This window comes from Colias croceus, chromosome 6, assembly GCF_905220415.1.
Source record: "Colias croceus chromosome 6, ilColCroc2.1".
Classification (NCBI taxonomy): Eukaryota; Metazoa; Arthropoda; class Insecta; order Lepidoptera; family Pieridae; genus Colias; species Colias croceus.
Genome location: NC_059542.1, coordinates 1,782,565 through 1,796,806, shown reverse-complemented (window position 1 = coordinate 1,796,806; position 14,242 = coordinate 1,782,565). Strand labels below are relative to the sequence as shown.

Sequence of the window (14,242 nt, the reverse complement as noted above, 5' to 3'; positions counted from 1 at the left end):
TGAAAATTGAATTGTGTGTACATTTAAATAATTAGACTAATTAACTTTCTTTTTTAATATTTGCACACCCAATCAATGCGTAGAATGTATTAGCCACATAACATTGTAATTAAAACATCTAGAATCTGTAACTACATTCTTGCAAATAAATATAATTTGAATTTGAATTTGTTTTGCGTGCACGTGCACGCATACATCGTATTATACGTCGCGCCCTTATCACATTGATGATGTTATATATGAGGCCAAGTTCCATTTAGTATTGTATAAATAAATTTAAACTACATAGTTTTAAGAGTTCATGAACGTAACGTTGAAGTTCATATAAGTGTAGGAGCTACTACTTGCATCATTAAAAATAAATAATCTTACCTTAACAACATTTATAGGTTATAGATAGAAATATTCACATATGATTTAAATTTACATGTATTTTTGTTTTGTTTCTCAGATGTGACTGTATAGCAACGTCGCTGCGACAAGGTGCCAAATCGATCACAACGTTTGAGATCCTTCCCGAACCAAAGCCCACTAGAGGACAAGATAACCCGTGGCCGCAGTGGCCTAGAGTTTTCAGGTAACAAATTATACCATATTATAATTATTATATTGTGTAATCAGTTTTTTAGTTGGTCTAGATTTCAGTGTACACGTACACTATAGTAATTAATTGTATTTATGAAATTTATAGATATATTTATTAAAAAAAATCTAAAATCTAAATACAAACTGCCGTTAGAAAATAACACAAAAACTACGATAAATCAATTTTTATTTTTCTGCCAGGGTTGACTATGGACACGAAGAAGTGAAACTGAAGTTTGGCAACGATCCAAGAAAATTCTCTACGCTCACCAAAGAATTCATTGATGATGGTAAGTATTCTTAAGTATTTCAATACATATTTAATGTTATGTTTTTAGAATATTTTTTATTATTTAAAGAAAAATAAGTTACCTAGTTAAATAGTAATTGGTAAAAGAGCCCATTTGCCAATTACTATTTAATTAGAAGAATTATTGTTGGTTTATTTAATTATATATTAAATTTTGTGAGTGTCTAGGAACACAAAACTTCGACAGTCGTCCATTTTTGTTATCATTAATAAGGTCTTACGATTAAAAAAGGTTTTTGGCAACTGGTAGACACTATAAATGTGGGATGATAAGGTGAGATGTACGATTAATTGATGTTTCTGAATGTGTGTAAGATTAGTTTCTGAACGATGATTAGAATGAAAGAACGATAGACTATGATTGAATCAATGAGAGAATGTGAAGTAAAGAGCGAACGAGGAATGATCTGTCTCTTTTCATTGGGATCGTGGGTGAAGACAGCTGTTTCTCTGTAAGATGTTTTCTAAAAATTAAGATTGTGGTCCGAAAATAAATCTCAAGAAGTTAAAAGTGTTTCTCATTTAGACCCGATCCTACATAAATATGTGTGTTCAAGTTAATAAAACTATTTAAGGGGGGTTTTTAATATCTGGTAGTATCTGGTTCATTGTCGCCTACATAACTATAGACGGCGATTTTATTTGAAGTGGTAGTTATATGTGTGTACATATAACTAGAGATATAACGACGCTTGTGTCTATGTGATTTAGGTATTCGTTGTGTGCGCGATGACAGCGCCCCTAGTGGCCGCAACTATTCAGGACTTGTCATCTGCAAATTATGTCAACTAGATGATAAGATATTTTTGCGATATTGATTTTCGACTAGTTTTTCAACGAAATTGAAAAAAATAGTGTAAAAAGTGAGTGTGTATAATATACCTAGCGATTTTCTTCCTCGTGAAAAATATGGATATTATAATACGTACGGGATTTGAATTGATTAAGCATAAAATACATTTCCAACCTCAAACTGAGCAAAAAGGGGAAAAAATAGTATTAGCACAGCATGTGAGAGAACGGGAAAAGCACACGTAAGCGTGATTTCACAGGAAAAAATATTTTCAATTGCTCTAATGTTAAGTAATTTTAGTAGATGTTGTGTTTTTGATTTAATTCCAAATTATTTCTACTTAATGTTCTTTCATTTTTAAAGAATACGAATTTATAAATAAAACGATATTGATTTAATAATTAGAAACTTTGTTTAGAATTACAAAAAATGTGTTTTATTCATTGAGATATTACTTCGTATGGAGGAGACACCACGAACAAAATCTGTGCGCGGCGCGCGGCGGCGCGGGCCGCGCGAATGACGGCTAGACAGTCAAAGATTATGCGATGTCACTGACTCACCGCTATAGAGGCGACCGCGACACTTTGTTTCATTCTGTCTATTTTATTGGGTGCCACACCTTACATGCACTGTTCGGTTTTTTATTAATTAACTACGTTGAGGTCTAAGTCACTAGTGTATCAGTCAGTAATAAAACAGATTCTATAGAGGAAAGACGTTTCATTTCAACACGAAAACACGGGTTATGCAAAAACAAGCCTTATCGCCGCAACATATGGTCGCATTCGTACCGGATTAACCTGAGCTACAAATCGAAGAACAAAAGAAGTACACGGGCAATTGATCGCGATAAGAAGCTCATTATACGAAGTTATTTGTAACGAAGTTATTATTGAAAGACAATATTTATGATGGCGAATAATAATACGGAACAAATCATACGTGTTTTGGAAAGTACGGCGGAACTTATAAAAAAAACGCAAATTAATATATCTAAGTGTCCTAAACAAAGACTATCCAAAGGATATTTACAATCGCGAATTAAACATTTGGAGGACTATTGGAAAACATTTCAAAGTGCACACTTAGATTTAGTAAAAATAACACCAAGGGAACAAAAGGCGCTTTTACCATACTTCGTCAACGAAGAATTTTACATTCACGAGGACCTTTATTTATGCATACTCGCTGATTTGAAGGATAAATTATTGAACATGGAATCCACTGCATCAGCCCTGGAGTCCAGCCATGACAGCACCGTGGTACACATCAACGAACGAGTGAGGTTGCCGCGGATTGAGTTACCTACGTTCGCCGGGAGCTATGAGGGATGGCCGACATTCAATGATTTATATCTAAGTTTAGTGCACAACAACAGCACGCTTTCCGAGGTACAGAAACTACACTACCTTAAGTCCAGTGTATCAGGCGAGGCAGAAAGTTTATTACGTAATATTAGAATTACCGATGCTAATTATACACAGGCTTGGGAAACATTAAAATTAAGGTACGGAAACAAACGTTTAATTGTTAACTCTTTATTAAAACGACTTTTTTCTCAGAAAAAATGTATTTCGCAAACTGCTTCTCAGTTAAAATCATTATTAGATACCACTAATGAAGTTTTAAATAGTCTTGTAAATTTAAATGTATCCATCGACTCTTGGGATCCGATTATAATATTTCTCGTAGTGCAGAAGTTAGACCCAGAGTCTCATAAAGCGTGGGAGGAATTTGCGTACACAAAAAGTGAAGAGTTACCGAAGTGTTAAAACAGTATTTAGAGTCTAAATTTCGTACATTGGAATTAATTACACCGCCTGTAAGGTCTACTAAAGAACGCGTTTTTCATGTAAGTACGTCTGTTAATTCTGTGAAATGTTGTATAATGTGTAATGAGAATCATAATCTGTGTAAATGTAAATCTTTTGCAAAAATGAATTGTAATGAACGTGTTGAATATGTAAAAAGTAAGAAATTGTGTTTTAACTGTTTGGCCCCAGGTCATTCGGCATTTAAATGTCGTATACCTTTGTCGTGTCACATATGTAAAAAGCGTCATCATTCTCTTCTACACCGATCAAATATAGGTACAGATTCGTCGGTATCCGAGGTTACTACACAACCGTCGACATCAATGCGGACCGATGTAGATGAGAAGAAGGTGCATACTACAATGACGTCTTTACATAGTCAAGGAGATGGTGAACATAAGGTAAGTCTCTTGGCAACTGCGGTAGTAGTGACTAAAGGTGAAAATGGACACACTACTACTCTTAAGGCATTAATAGATTCAGGGTCACAGGCATGTTTTATTACCAAACGAGCTGCACAAGTCTTAAAGTTACAGCTCAAGCCGGTTAATATGATAGTAACTGGCATGGAGTCTTTGAAGGTACATGTAAGGAATGAAGTCAAGGTAAATATTTTGTCTCGGTGGGAACCTAAGTTTGAGTTACCAGTACACGCCTACGTGATGTCAAAGTATTTAAAAATAAACTTACCTTCGAGAAATAGTATTAAACATGAGCTTGTACACTTTAACAATTTAAATTTAGCAGATCCAAACTTTTATGAGTCGGGTTGTATGGATCTATTATTGGGTGTAAATGAATACACAAAAATTCTACAAGAAGGTTTAATCAAGGGTCCCTCAGGTACTATATGTGCTCAAAATACCAACCTGGGATGGATCATTATGGGTGGAATTAATATGAAGGTTAACACTATACATAAGTCTTTAATGGTTACAAATTTAACTAGTGATTCAAATATTAATGACTTACTTAAAACTATATGGGAGATAGATATTGATACAAATAGAAAGTTAACTAAAGAGGAACAACTATGTGAAGATATATATGAAAGGACACATGAGAGAGATACTAATGGAAAATATATAGTTAGATTACCTTTTAAAACTGAAAAGCTGCTTTCACCTGAAGGCAACACGAGAGAAGTAGCTGTAAGAAGATTGTTGCAATTAGAGAGAAGATTTAAAAGAGATCCAGATCTGAAAAAGGAATACCTGAAAGTTATAGAAGAATACAAAGAATTAAAACACATTGAAGAAGTACCTGAAAAAGAAATAAATGAAAAGGCAGTTTACTTACCCCACCACGCCGTTGTACGCCAAGATAAGGAGACCACGAAGACTCGAGTTGTGTTCGACGCTTCCTGTAAAGGTTCTAACAACATATCATTAAATGATGAACTCTTACCTGGTCCAGTATTGCAAGAAGATCTCAGAAACATTATTATGAGGTGGAGAACTCATAAAATCTGTTTCGTATCAGACATTCAGAAAATGTACAGAATGATATGGATGAATAGGAATGATGTCGACTACCAAAGAATAGTCTGGCGAAATGATCCAACTGAAAATATACAAGATATGAGATTACTTACCGTCACTTTTGGCACAGCATCCGCTCCATACCTAGCTGTAAGAACACTTAAACAACTTGCTGCTGATGAAGGTCATCATTTTCCTGAAGCTGCTAGAATATTAAACGAAGATTTTTACGTAGACGATTGCATGTCTGGTGGTGATGATTTGGAACAATGTATTCAGCTAAGAAAAGATTTGACGGAACTATTGCGAAGAGGAGGTTTTGATCTTAAAAAGTGGTTGTCTAATAGTGCAGAATTTTTACAATCTTTAGAACCAAATGATAGATCTACAAAGGCGCATTTAGATATTAAATTAGATGGTATTGTCAAGGCATTAGGTGTTCAATGGAATTTGGGAACGGATCGATTCGAATATAATTTTAGTTTAGAATCAATAGATGATGATAATGTTATAATAACTAAACGCAATATTCTTTCTGATATACAAAAATTATTTGACCCATTAGGATGGATTGCACCTTGCATTGTTTTAGCAAAAATTTTAATGCAGAAGTTATGGCTTGAAAAAGCAAACTGGGATGAGGATCTTAATATTTTTATAAAAGAAGAGTGGAAGAATATTCGCAATGATCTCCAGAATATAAAGGATATTACTATAGATAGATGGCTTGGAACAGTAAATACAAATTTTGATACAATTGAAATTCATGGGTTTTCAGACGCTTCGACATTAGCTTATGCTGCAGTTGTTTACTGTCGTGTTAAAAATCAAGATGGAACTTATAATACAAGTCTAATTGCTGCAAGAACAAAGGTTGCACCACTTAAGACGATACCGTGGTTAAGAAACAATGAATTACAATTAGAAAGACCAAAATTTATACAAACTGATTTAGAAGAAAAGAAGATACCTATTAATACAGTCCCACTAACAAACACTATACAAGATAAAATTTCATTAAAGTTTGAAGAATTTGACACATTAAAAGAATTATTGAAAACAATAGCTTATTATAAGAAATTATTGAGATTTAAAAAGAACAAAAGGTGCTTCCCACCTATTACGGTACCACAACCAAATTTAGAAACTCTTAAATTAACACATTTATCTCGTTGGCAATATTGTCAAAAAATGTTAAATGACTTTTGGTGCCGTTGGCAAACTGAATATTTGACCAGTTTGCAACAACGAACAAAATGGTTGAAGAAGAATGATGAATTTAAAGTAGGTGATGTTATTTTGATTAAACAACCTAATTTGCCACCTGGCAAATGGGCATTAGGGCGTATCACTGCCAAACACCCGGGGCCAGACGGTTTCACTAGGGTTTATAGTGTTAAGAGCGGTGATAGTGTAATAAAAAGAAGTGTATCTAAATTGTGTTATCTTCCTATCAATACAGATATCAATTAATCATTTAAAACAAGCGAGTCAATTCATTTCGCATGTAATTGTTCTTTTGCTATGGTATATGTATGTGTATTTGATTAATTGTATAAGTGTAAAATGTAAACCTATCTGTACTGATATTATGTGTAAACAAATATTTAATATAAAACTGTCATAAAAATGTATAAAATTGTGTGTAAAGTAAAATATAATTAACAAAGCCTGCAAAGATTGTGTATTTGATAAATTTATTAAAAATTAAAGTCAAAATTATAGTATCGTAAACAAATGCTCAATGTAATATGTATGTAATGTATGTAACATTCAAATTTAAGGTATACATAATTATATTGATTTTTAAGGTGTTATTTGTTGATTCATACATGCCGCTTTATTTGTAAGTTAAGGAGACTAATTTCATTGTTATTTGAAAGGACTAGTGTAGTCCTTTGGTGGGCGGTATGTTCGGTTTTTTATTAATTAACTACGTTGAGGTCTAAGTCACTAGTGTATCAGTCAGTAATAAAACAGATTCTATAGAGGAAAGACGTTTCATTTCAACACGAAAACACGGGTTATGCAAAAACAAGCCTTATCGCCGCAACATGCACGTTGACTTGAAATTTTCTTTGTACTTACTTGATATTTATTTTAAGTATAAACTGACTTTACTACGCGGGGCTAACAATATCTGGCATATAATATAGGATGATGTAAATAGTGAGGTCATATGGAATAATTTAATTTTTTTCGAGTTTTAGGTTCAGTCAGCTTTATAATATTGGTGCAGATAAATAAATAATAATTCAATTATACGTCAAGTCAGTAGCTTATACAATATCAATTAAAAACTTGATTAAAATCAATTAACAAAAAAAATTGGTGATTAAGTAATTGATTTTATTATTTCATGATTTCACCTTTTTTCAATTAACAACCAGTCTATGCTTTTCTAAATAATATGTAAAATTATTATTTTATTCTATAAAAATACACGCCAGCAAATATTACTAACAACACTTATTTCATGCCCAATGTCATCTTAAATTTTTAATCTATGACAAATGACGCAAAATGTCGCCCGCCAAAAATTTTGCTCTAAGTTTTAAAAATTATTATCTAGTTACTTACTGATGAAAAGTTATTCCTTTGCACTTTTCCGTATTATTTGTATTATTTGTGCAATATCGTAACACACACGTAGGCATATTTGATGCGTTTCACTTTAAAACAAATAAAAAATGAGCGTGACGTTCGCGCCAATGAGCGAGCAAGCGACTGAGTGCAGTTACGCCAGATGGCGTATGTTGAGCGGAACATAAGTGATGTAGGCGGTGTCGACTCCATATATGTATCTCAATGGTTTTATTTACGATTAGGTACTATTATCTACACTAATATTATAAAGAGGAAAAATTTCTTTGTTTGTTTGATTGTAATGAATAGGCTCATAAACAACTGGACTGATTTTAAAAATTCTTTCACCATTCGAAAGCTACATTATCCACGAGTAACATAGGCTAGGTTTTATCCCGGAAATCCCACGGGAACGGGAACTATCCGGGTTTTTCTCTGAAAACGCGGGCGAAGCTGCAGGCGGAAAGCTAGTATTTTATATTATCAAAAATTGAGGGCTATAAATTGACTAATACACAACAAACATGTACAATATTATCGATACAATCAAATAAATTGCGAGGAATTTTTGTCTAAAATTCGATAAACTCTCAGTCTTTGCATAATTCTTTCCACATGGATTCTAACTCGAGCAATATCATATGTTTGTTGGGTTTCTTCTTTAGTAGTTTCTTGGTTCTCTTCACAGCAGCTATCCATTTTTGTCTTTGCTGTAATGTCCACTTTGATGTTGGAAACGAATAAAACTTGCACGAACTGTTTTTCCCATTGTTTTTACAATTTACGACACAGCATGTACCTATGACCCATATCGCAAATTTTTACGTTTTTACTTAAAATAATAGGCATGACGAAAGATTTTGAAATCCTCTTCTAAAATGTGTGTATACGTTTACTATACAAGAAAAACCCTATATTTCGGTAATATACTTAAATTTAACGAAGATAAAAGCCATTTTTCAAAAAATATTTATTAACTGTGCCAAAACAGCTCGCAGGTGTCATGGCGTAGGTGTGACGTCACTCTTTAGTAAATACGTAATTATTTGTACGCATTGCGAAGAAAATTAAATAAATATTTATTTAATGTGTGTTATAGAAACTAATTTCAAAGTTTATAAGTGGTGTGCAGTATTGCAGTGTGAATCCACATAAAAATAATGCTCAAAAATGTGTTAGTAATTATTTCAAGCGAGAAAATAATAAGAAATGATTGTATAAAGTGGGCGCGGAGAACCCCGAAACCACGTATTCGTGAATTCGCAATTATATTTCTGTTCTGAGTCGATAAAGCATACGTGAAACAATAGAAAATAAATAAAAATGCGTATTCTCAACATATTCATAACAACAAAATACATCTGACGTGAGTTGTTTACTTAAACGTGACGTCACGCGTGTTTTAGTCAAAATGGTCAACTGCAGAATTTCAATGTTTTATTTTATTGATAATCTCATTAATCTTAATGTTTTTAAGATTTTTAAGTATTTAATTTATTTATTATACATTTTCCCTTAAAAACACTATACGATCATTTATGGATACTGTCGTCATGCCTATTATAAAGGAAGTTATGAAAATAAAGCAATTTGACACATGACAGCCCAGAATTAATTCACATTTCTGCCACGTCGTGCGCTGCGATCGATTTGCCGTTCCCCACCACCCACTTCGCACATAGTCAATAGTTTTAGGTATTAAATTACCTTTGGCGCGCTCTATCTATCAAATATGTATTTTGTTTTAACCTTTTTGTGAAGTGGTAATAATGTTTTGCTTATCAACAGGTAACGGCAACGTGTGCGGCGTGTCGGCAGTGGAGGTGGAGTGGGAGCGCGGCGCGGGCGGGCGCTGGGAGATGCGCGAGCGGGCCGGCTCCGCGCGCCGCTACCGCGCAGACCTCGTGCTGCTCGCGCTCGGCTTCCTCGGGCCCGAGCGGCACGTCGCCTCGCAGCTGGGTGAGTGTGCACACGTGTAGCGTGACACGCACACGTGTAGCGTGACACGCAGCTGTAGATACAGACACGCGCACACGTGTAGCGTGACACGCAGCTGTAGATACAGACACGCGCACACGTGTAGCGTGACACGCACACGTGTAGCGTGACACGCAGCTGTACACACAGACACGCGTACTGGACACGCATGTAGCTCGGTGTAAGGATACAGCACGCACACACACACACACACACACACATGTAGCGAGACGCTCAGCTCGAAAATATACACGCACACATGTGGATTATAACCCGAAACGCTGATCAGTGTGCGGATACAGACACGCGCAGTGGACACGCAATGCATGTACGCAAATAATTCGCATGGGTTAGTATTCAGTTCGCTCAGGACTCGACAGGTATAGATGAAACGATGATTCTAGATCGCTCGGCAAAAGTGGACAGGGTATGCGCAGTGTTCAATTTTAAGGTCTCTATGAAGACGTGCGGAGTGAGGGGGGTGGGTGTGCGCCGACGGCGACTCGTTATTGGTAGGTTAGTCGTTCGTATATTCCCGCGCTTTTTCAACGCGTCTCGTGCCTCTTGAGTACTATTGCGCACAGCTTGTATTATCGCGACTAATACGTAGAAGAAAAAATAATAATGGTTAAAAATAAAATTTTAAAACGGCAAGCTAGAAAGATGGTGTAATAAATGTAATAACTGTTTACTTTTGTTTTTTAATTTTTTTAATTTACCTACTTGCAAGATAAATTACAAGTAAAAACTAGTGTTAAGTATTTCCGTGCACGATTGTACACATGCGCAGACTGCCCCCACTACTTTCCTCGACCGATCTAGAATTAACGCGCCATCTGTATATAGTATATACGCACACACAAACGTACATGAACCGCAATCGTGTTTGCGTACAGCTTGGTGAATGTACGCATACACATGTTTATAGCGTGAACGGGTGTATAAACCCATACACATGTTTATAGCGTGAACGGGTGTATAAACGCATACACATGTTTATAGTGTGAACGGGTGTATAAACGCATACACATGTTTATAGTGTGAACGGGTGTATAAACGCATACACGTGTTTATAGTGTGAACGGGTGTATAAACGCATACACATGTTTATAGTGTGAACGGGTGTATAAACGCATACACATGTTTATAGTGTGAACGGGTGTATAAACGCACACACATCTTTATAGTGATAACGGGTGTATAAACGCATACACATGTTTATAGTGTGAACGGGTGTATAAACGCATACACATGTTTATAGTGTGAACGGGTGTATAAACGCATACACATGTTTATAGTGTGAACGGGTGTATAAACGCACACACATGTTTATAGTGTGAACGGGTGTATAAACGCATACACATGTTTATAGTGTGAACGGGTGTATAAACGCATACACATGTTTATAGTGTGAACGGGTGTATAAACGCATACACATGTTTATAGAACGCGTGCATGTTAGAAAGAGGTAACATTAAATGCATAAATTTCGTCTATATTTTTGTAAATTTTAGAAGACTCCGGAGCAGTTATCTATCATTTATAAATATTATTTGTATTATCCAACTTCAATAAACCGCCTTTCAAATACATATTCCTAACAATAATGTTTTAATACAACAGAATTGCCCCTGGACGCACGCAGCAACATCGAGACAGCAAAGGACAATATTTACAAGACGCCCTTTAAAAACGTCTTCGCAGCTGGTGGTATGTTTTCTTTTATATATTTTATTGTTATTATTCTTATATGGTTTTTAAATTAAACACCTTTTACTTTAACGAATACAATTTAAACATCTTTCCATATTCAACAAATGATATTATTTGATTCTGCTATCCTCCCGGCATTCAGGTCTGGAAAGTGTCAAAATTTAGATCACGAAATATTTCATTAATAACTTAGTCCCCGGAACCACAGACACAATAGAAAATCTATTGTGTCTTGGACCGATCGGGCCGCTTGGGGCTCAATGCGCTAAGAACTAGAAAACTGTAAGAAATTTTATCTTAAAATTTAGCCGAACAGCCTGTTTATTGAGATTATTGTACCCAGATTTCTCAAATTATACAATATTAATAATAATTAATAATAAAAATATTTTTCAGATTGTCGCCGCGGCCAATCGCTAGTAGTATGGGCTATATCCGAAGGCCGACAAGCCGCTAGAGCAGTGGATGTTTACCTCAGCGGACATTCTTATCTACCCGGCCCTGGAGGTGTGGTCCATGATCATGAACGTGAAGCTAAAATACATTAAAAATATTAAAAATGTTGAAATATCTCATTTTGTTATTGTAACGAGAGGTAAATAAAAAATGCTGTAGTCAGGCAATTAATAATACTATAAACTCCACACAATAATGTACAACGCTATGTCGTAGTTTGAATTTATATAATGTTTTAAATTATTATAAAATCATCATGAAATTACAATCAACCAAGTTTAATATTGTTTGATAGGTTTGACTTGCTTTGGAAGTTAGTTTGAGGAGAGAAAGGTTGAGGGAAGGCCATTAAACTCTAAATTTATGGCTTTGAATGGAAAAGAGACAATAATAGGCTAGATCTGTAATTGAAGTTAAATTTGATATTTTCTAAATAATCCATCAAAAGCCCTGACTACGGCGATGTTTAAACTATGTGTAGTTCAAAATGTTAACAAGAAATTAGCAGAAATATTTTATTGTAGCTTAAAAAAACTTCATTCGACAAAAAGGATAAAATTTATTACATCTATTATCATATTAATAATTTTAACTAGTCAACGCAGACAAAGTTAAAATAAAACTACATTTTATTTTATTTTAAATAAAAGAAATAATAATGAAACATAAATTTCGTTATTATATTTCAATTACTTTTAGTGTAAAAAATAGTGTCACATTTATAGAAAATATTTTAACATGTTTCCATAAAATACAGTACTATTTAATCTAGATGAATCTGTTTAACATTATTTAAAAAAAAACTATTGTATGAAAACAGTTTAACTTAAAATGTTTGTGTTAGCAAATGGTATTCTATATGAAAGATTAACTTAATTCTGTTACGAGGCTATCCAATAAAAATACATAGTACTTCAAAATAGATGACTTTATTGTTACCAAAGGGATTCAATAATATTAATAAAATGTAATTGAATGAATTGATAATTATATAGATCCTGCTTTGTTAGATAGCCGTTTTGTCCTTTTCACTTACCCAAAAAAGGTATTATAATTTATAAGACATTAATTTATTGCGTCTATCGCTTTAGTATCGCAATCTATATGACTGACATCGTTTGTCGTTAGCTAAAAAGATTTCGTGGTACAGGCCTTGCTATTGTTGCCAGTTGATTGAGATATTTTTTTTTTATCAAATCTTCCCCCTTAAACGATAACATAAAATTATATAGAAATATTTTTTACAAAATGTTAAATTAAATCTATTTTTTTTTTGTCGGGTAAGTGAAAGTCGCTTTTACAATAAAGTATATTAACATTCCGCTTGTAGGTGATTCACAATTGAAATCTGAAACCATGATCTCTCCTGTGTCATAGCTATTTTGTTTCAATATAATTTTTATTTGATAAAAATATTCCCATTACGAACGCAGTATTTAATATCTAATCTATAATATACACTCACTAACATTTGTAAATTTTTATAGTTTTTAAAATTTACCACATTCACTTAGTATTTCCATTTTCAATATATAAGTACTTGGTATTTATATTTTCCAAGGTATTTTCATAAAAATCAGGAAACTTTTTGAATAAAAGAAACTAAAATTTTATTTACAAAAACTGATAAACGTAAGAATGTACAAAGAGATCATTTTAAACTGTGATTTTATTTGTGTTTCAGTAATGAGATTAATTTTTATTGAACATAGAGTATTATGTTTGTGTGATAGTTCCTACAAGCTGTGTTTTTTTTAGATGTGATTCATAAATAATGAAAGGATATAAAATTATCCGTTTGTTTATTAATCACATTCTAAAGAACTGTATCCTATTATCGCGTAAATGTTTAATTTTAGATTTAAGTTTAATAAATGCCTTTAATATGCTTGTATAAGATCCATACCGCTATTTAATTATCTGTGAAATTTGGTTTTACGTTTTATAGTCTGCAATTGTATTTCGTTCGAAATTATGTTATTTTGATGTCGTATTGTATACGATTATGAAATTTTTAGAATTATGTACATTTTGTTTATTGTTGCTTTATTTTTATTTAATAAAGGTTTCGTTTTATTATTTTTTGCTTTTTATTTTAATTTATTTCTCATAAAATTCACCTAATCCTTAAAAGTAACTACTTACTTTTATTTAATAGATAATATTTTATGTTATTTACTAAGAAATTTAGTATACTAATTAAAAAAATATTTTATAAATGTCAAGCCAATATTCAATAGTACAAAGTAACAGCACCTTCGAATATATTTAGACTTAATTATTACAATTATTAACGATAATTATTATTATTCATTGTCGTCAGTTTTAAATGTTGCAATTAGATCAATTATTGTATTTTTATTGAGAACCGTTGCATTAGATATTTTTGTTGTATTCGGGTTGCTTGAATTTGGAATAACACTGTCTTGGTAAATAGGCTTATAAATAGGTATTCTTTTACATAATATGTCACATTACACATCCACATCATCACATACATAATAATATGAAACACAAAAAATCA

General features: G+C 33.2%; 1 protein-coding gene across 2 annotated transcripts in view; it reads left to right on the top strand.

The window, feature by feature from the left end:
* Positions 1–13,803, top strand: part of LOC123692791 (glutamate synthase [NADH], amyloplastic) — a 63,199-nt gene extending 49,396 nt beyond the window's left edge. For both annotated transcript variants that reach the window (XM_045637584.1, XM_045637583.1), the window contains 5 exons: positions 452–577; positions 787–875; positions 9,361–9,531; positions 11,173–11,259; positions 11,659–13,803. In XM_045637584.1, coding sequence (XP_045493540.1) covers positions 452–577; positions 787–875; positions 9,361–9,531; positions 11,173–11,259; positions 11,659–11,810 — 625 coding nt within the window. In that variant the 3' untranslated portion in view covers positions 11,811–13,803. The remainder of the gene's footprint in view (positions 1–451; positions 578–786; positions 876–9,360; positions 9,532–11,172; positions 11,260–11,658) is intronic.
* Positions 13,804–14,242: the final 439 nt, after the last annotated feature.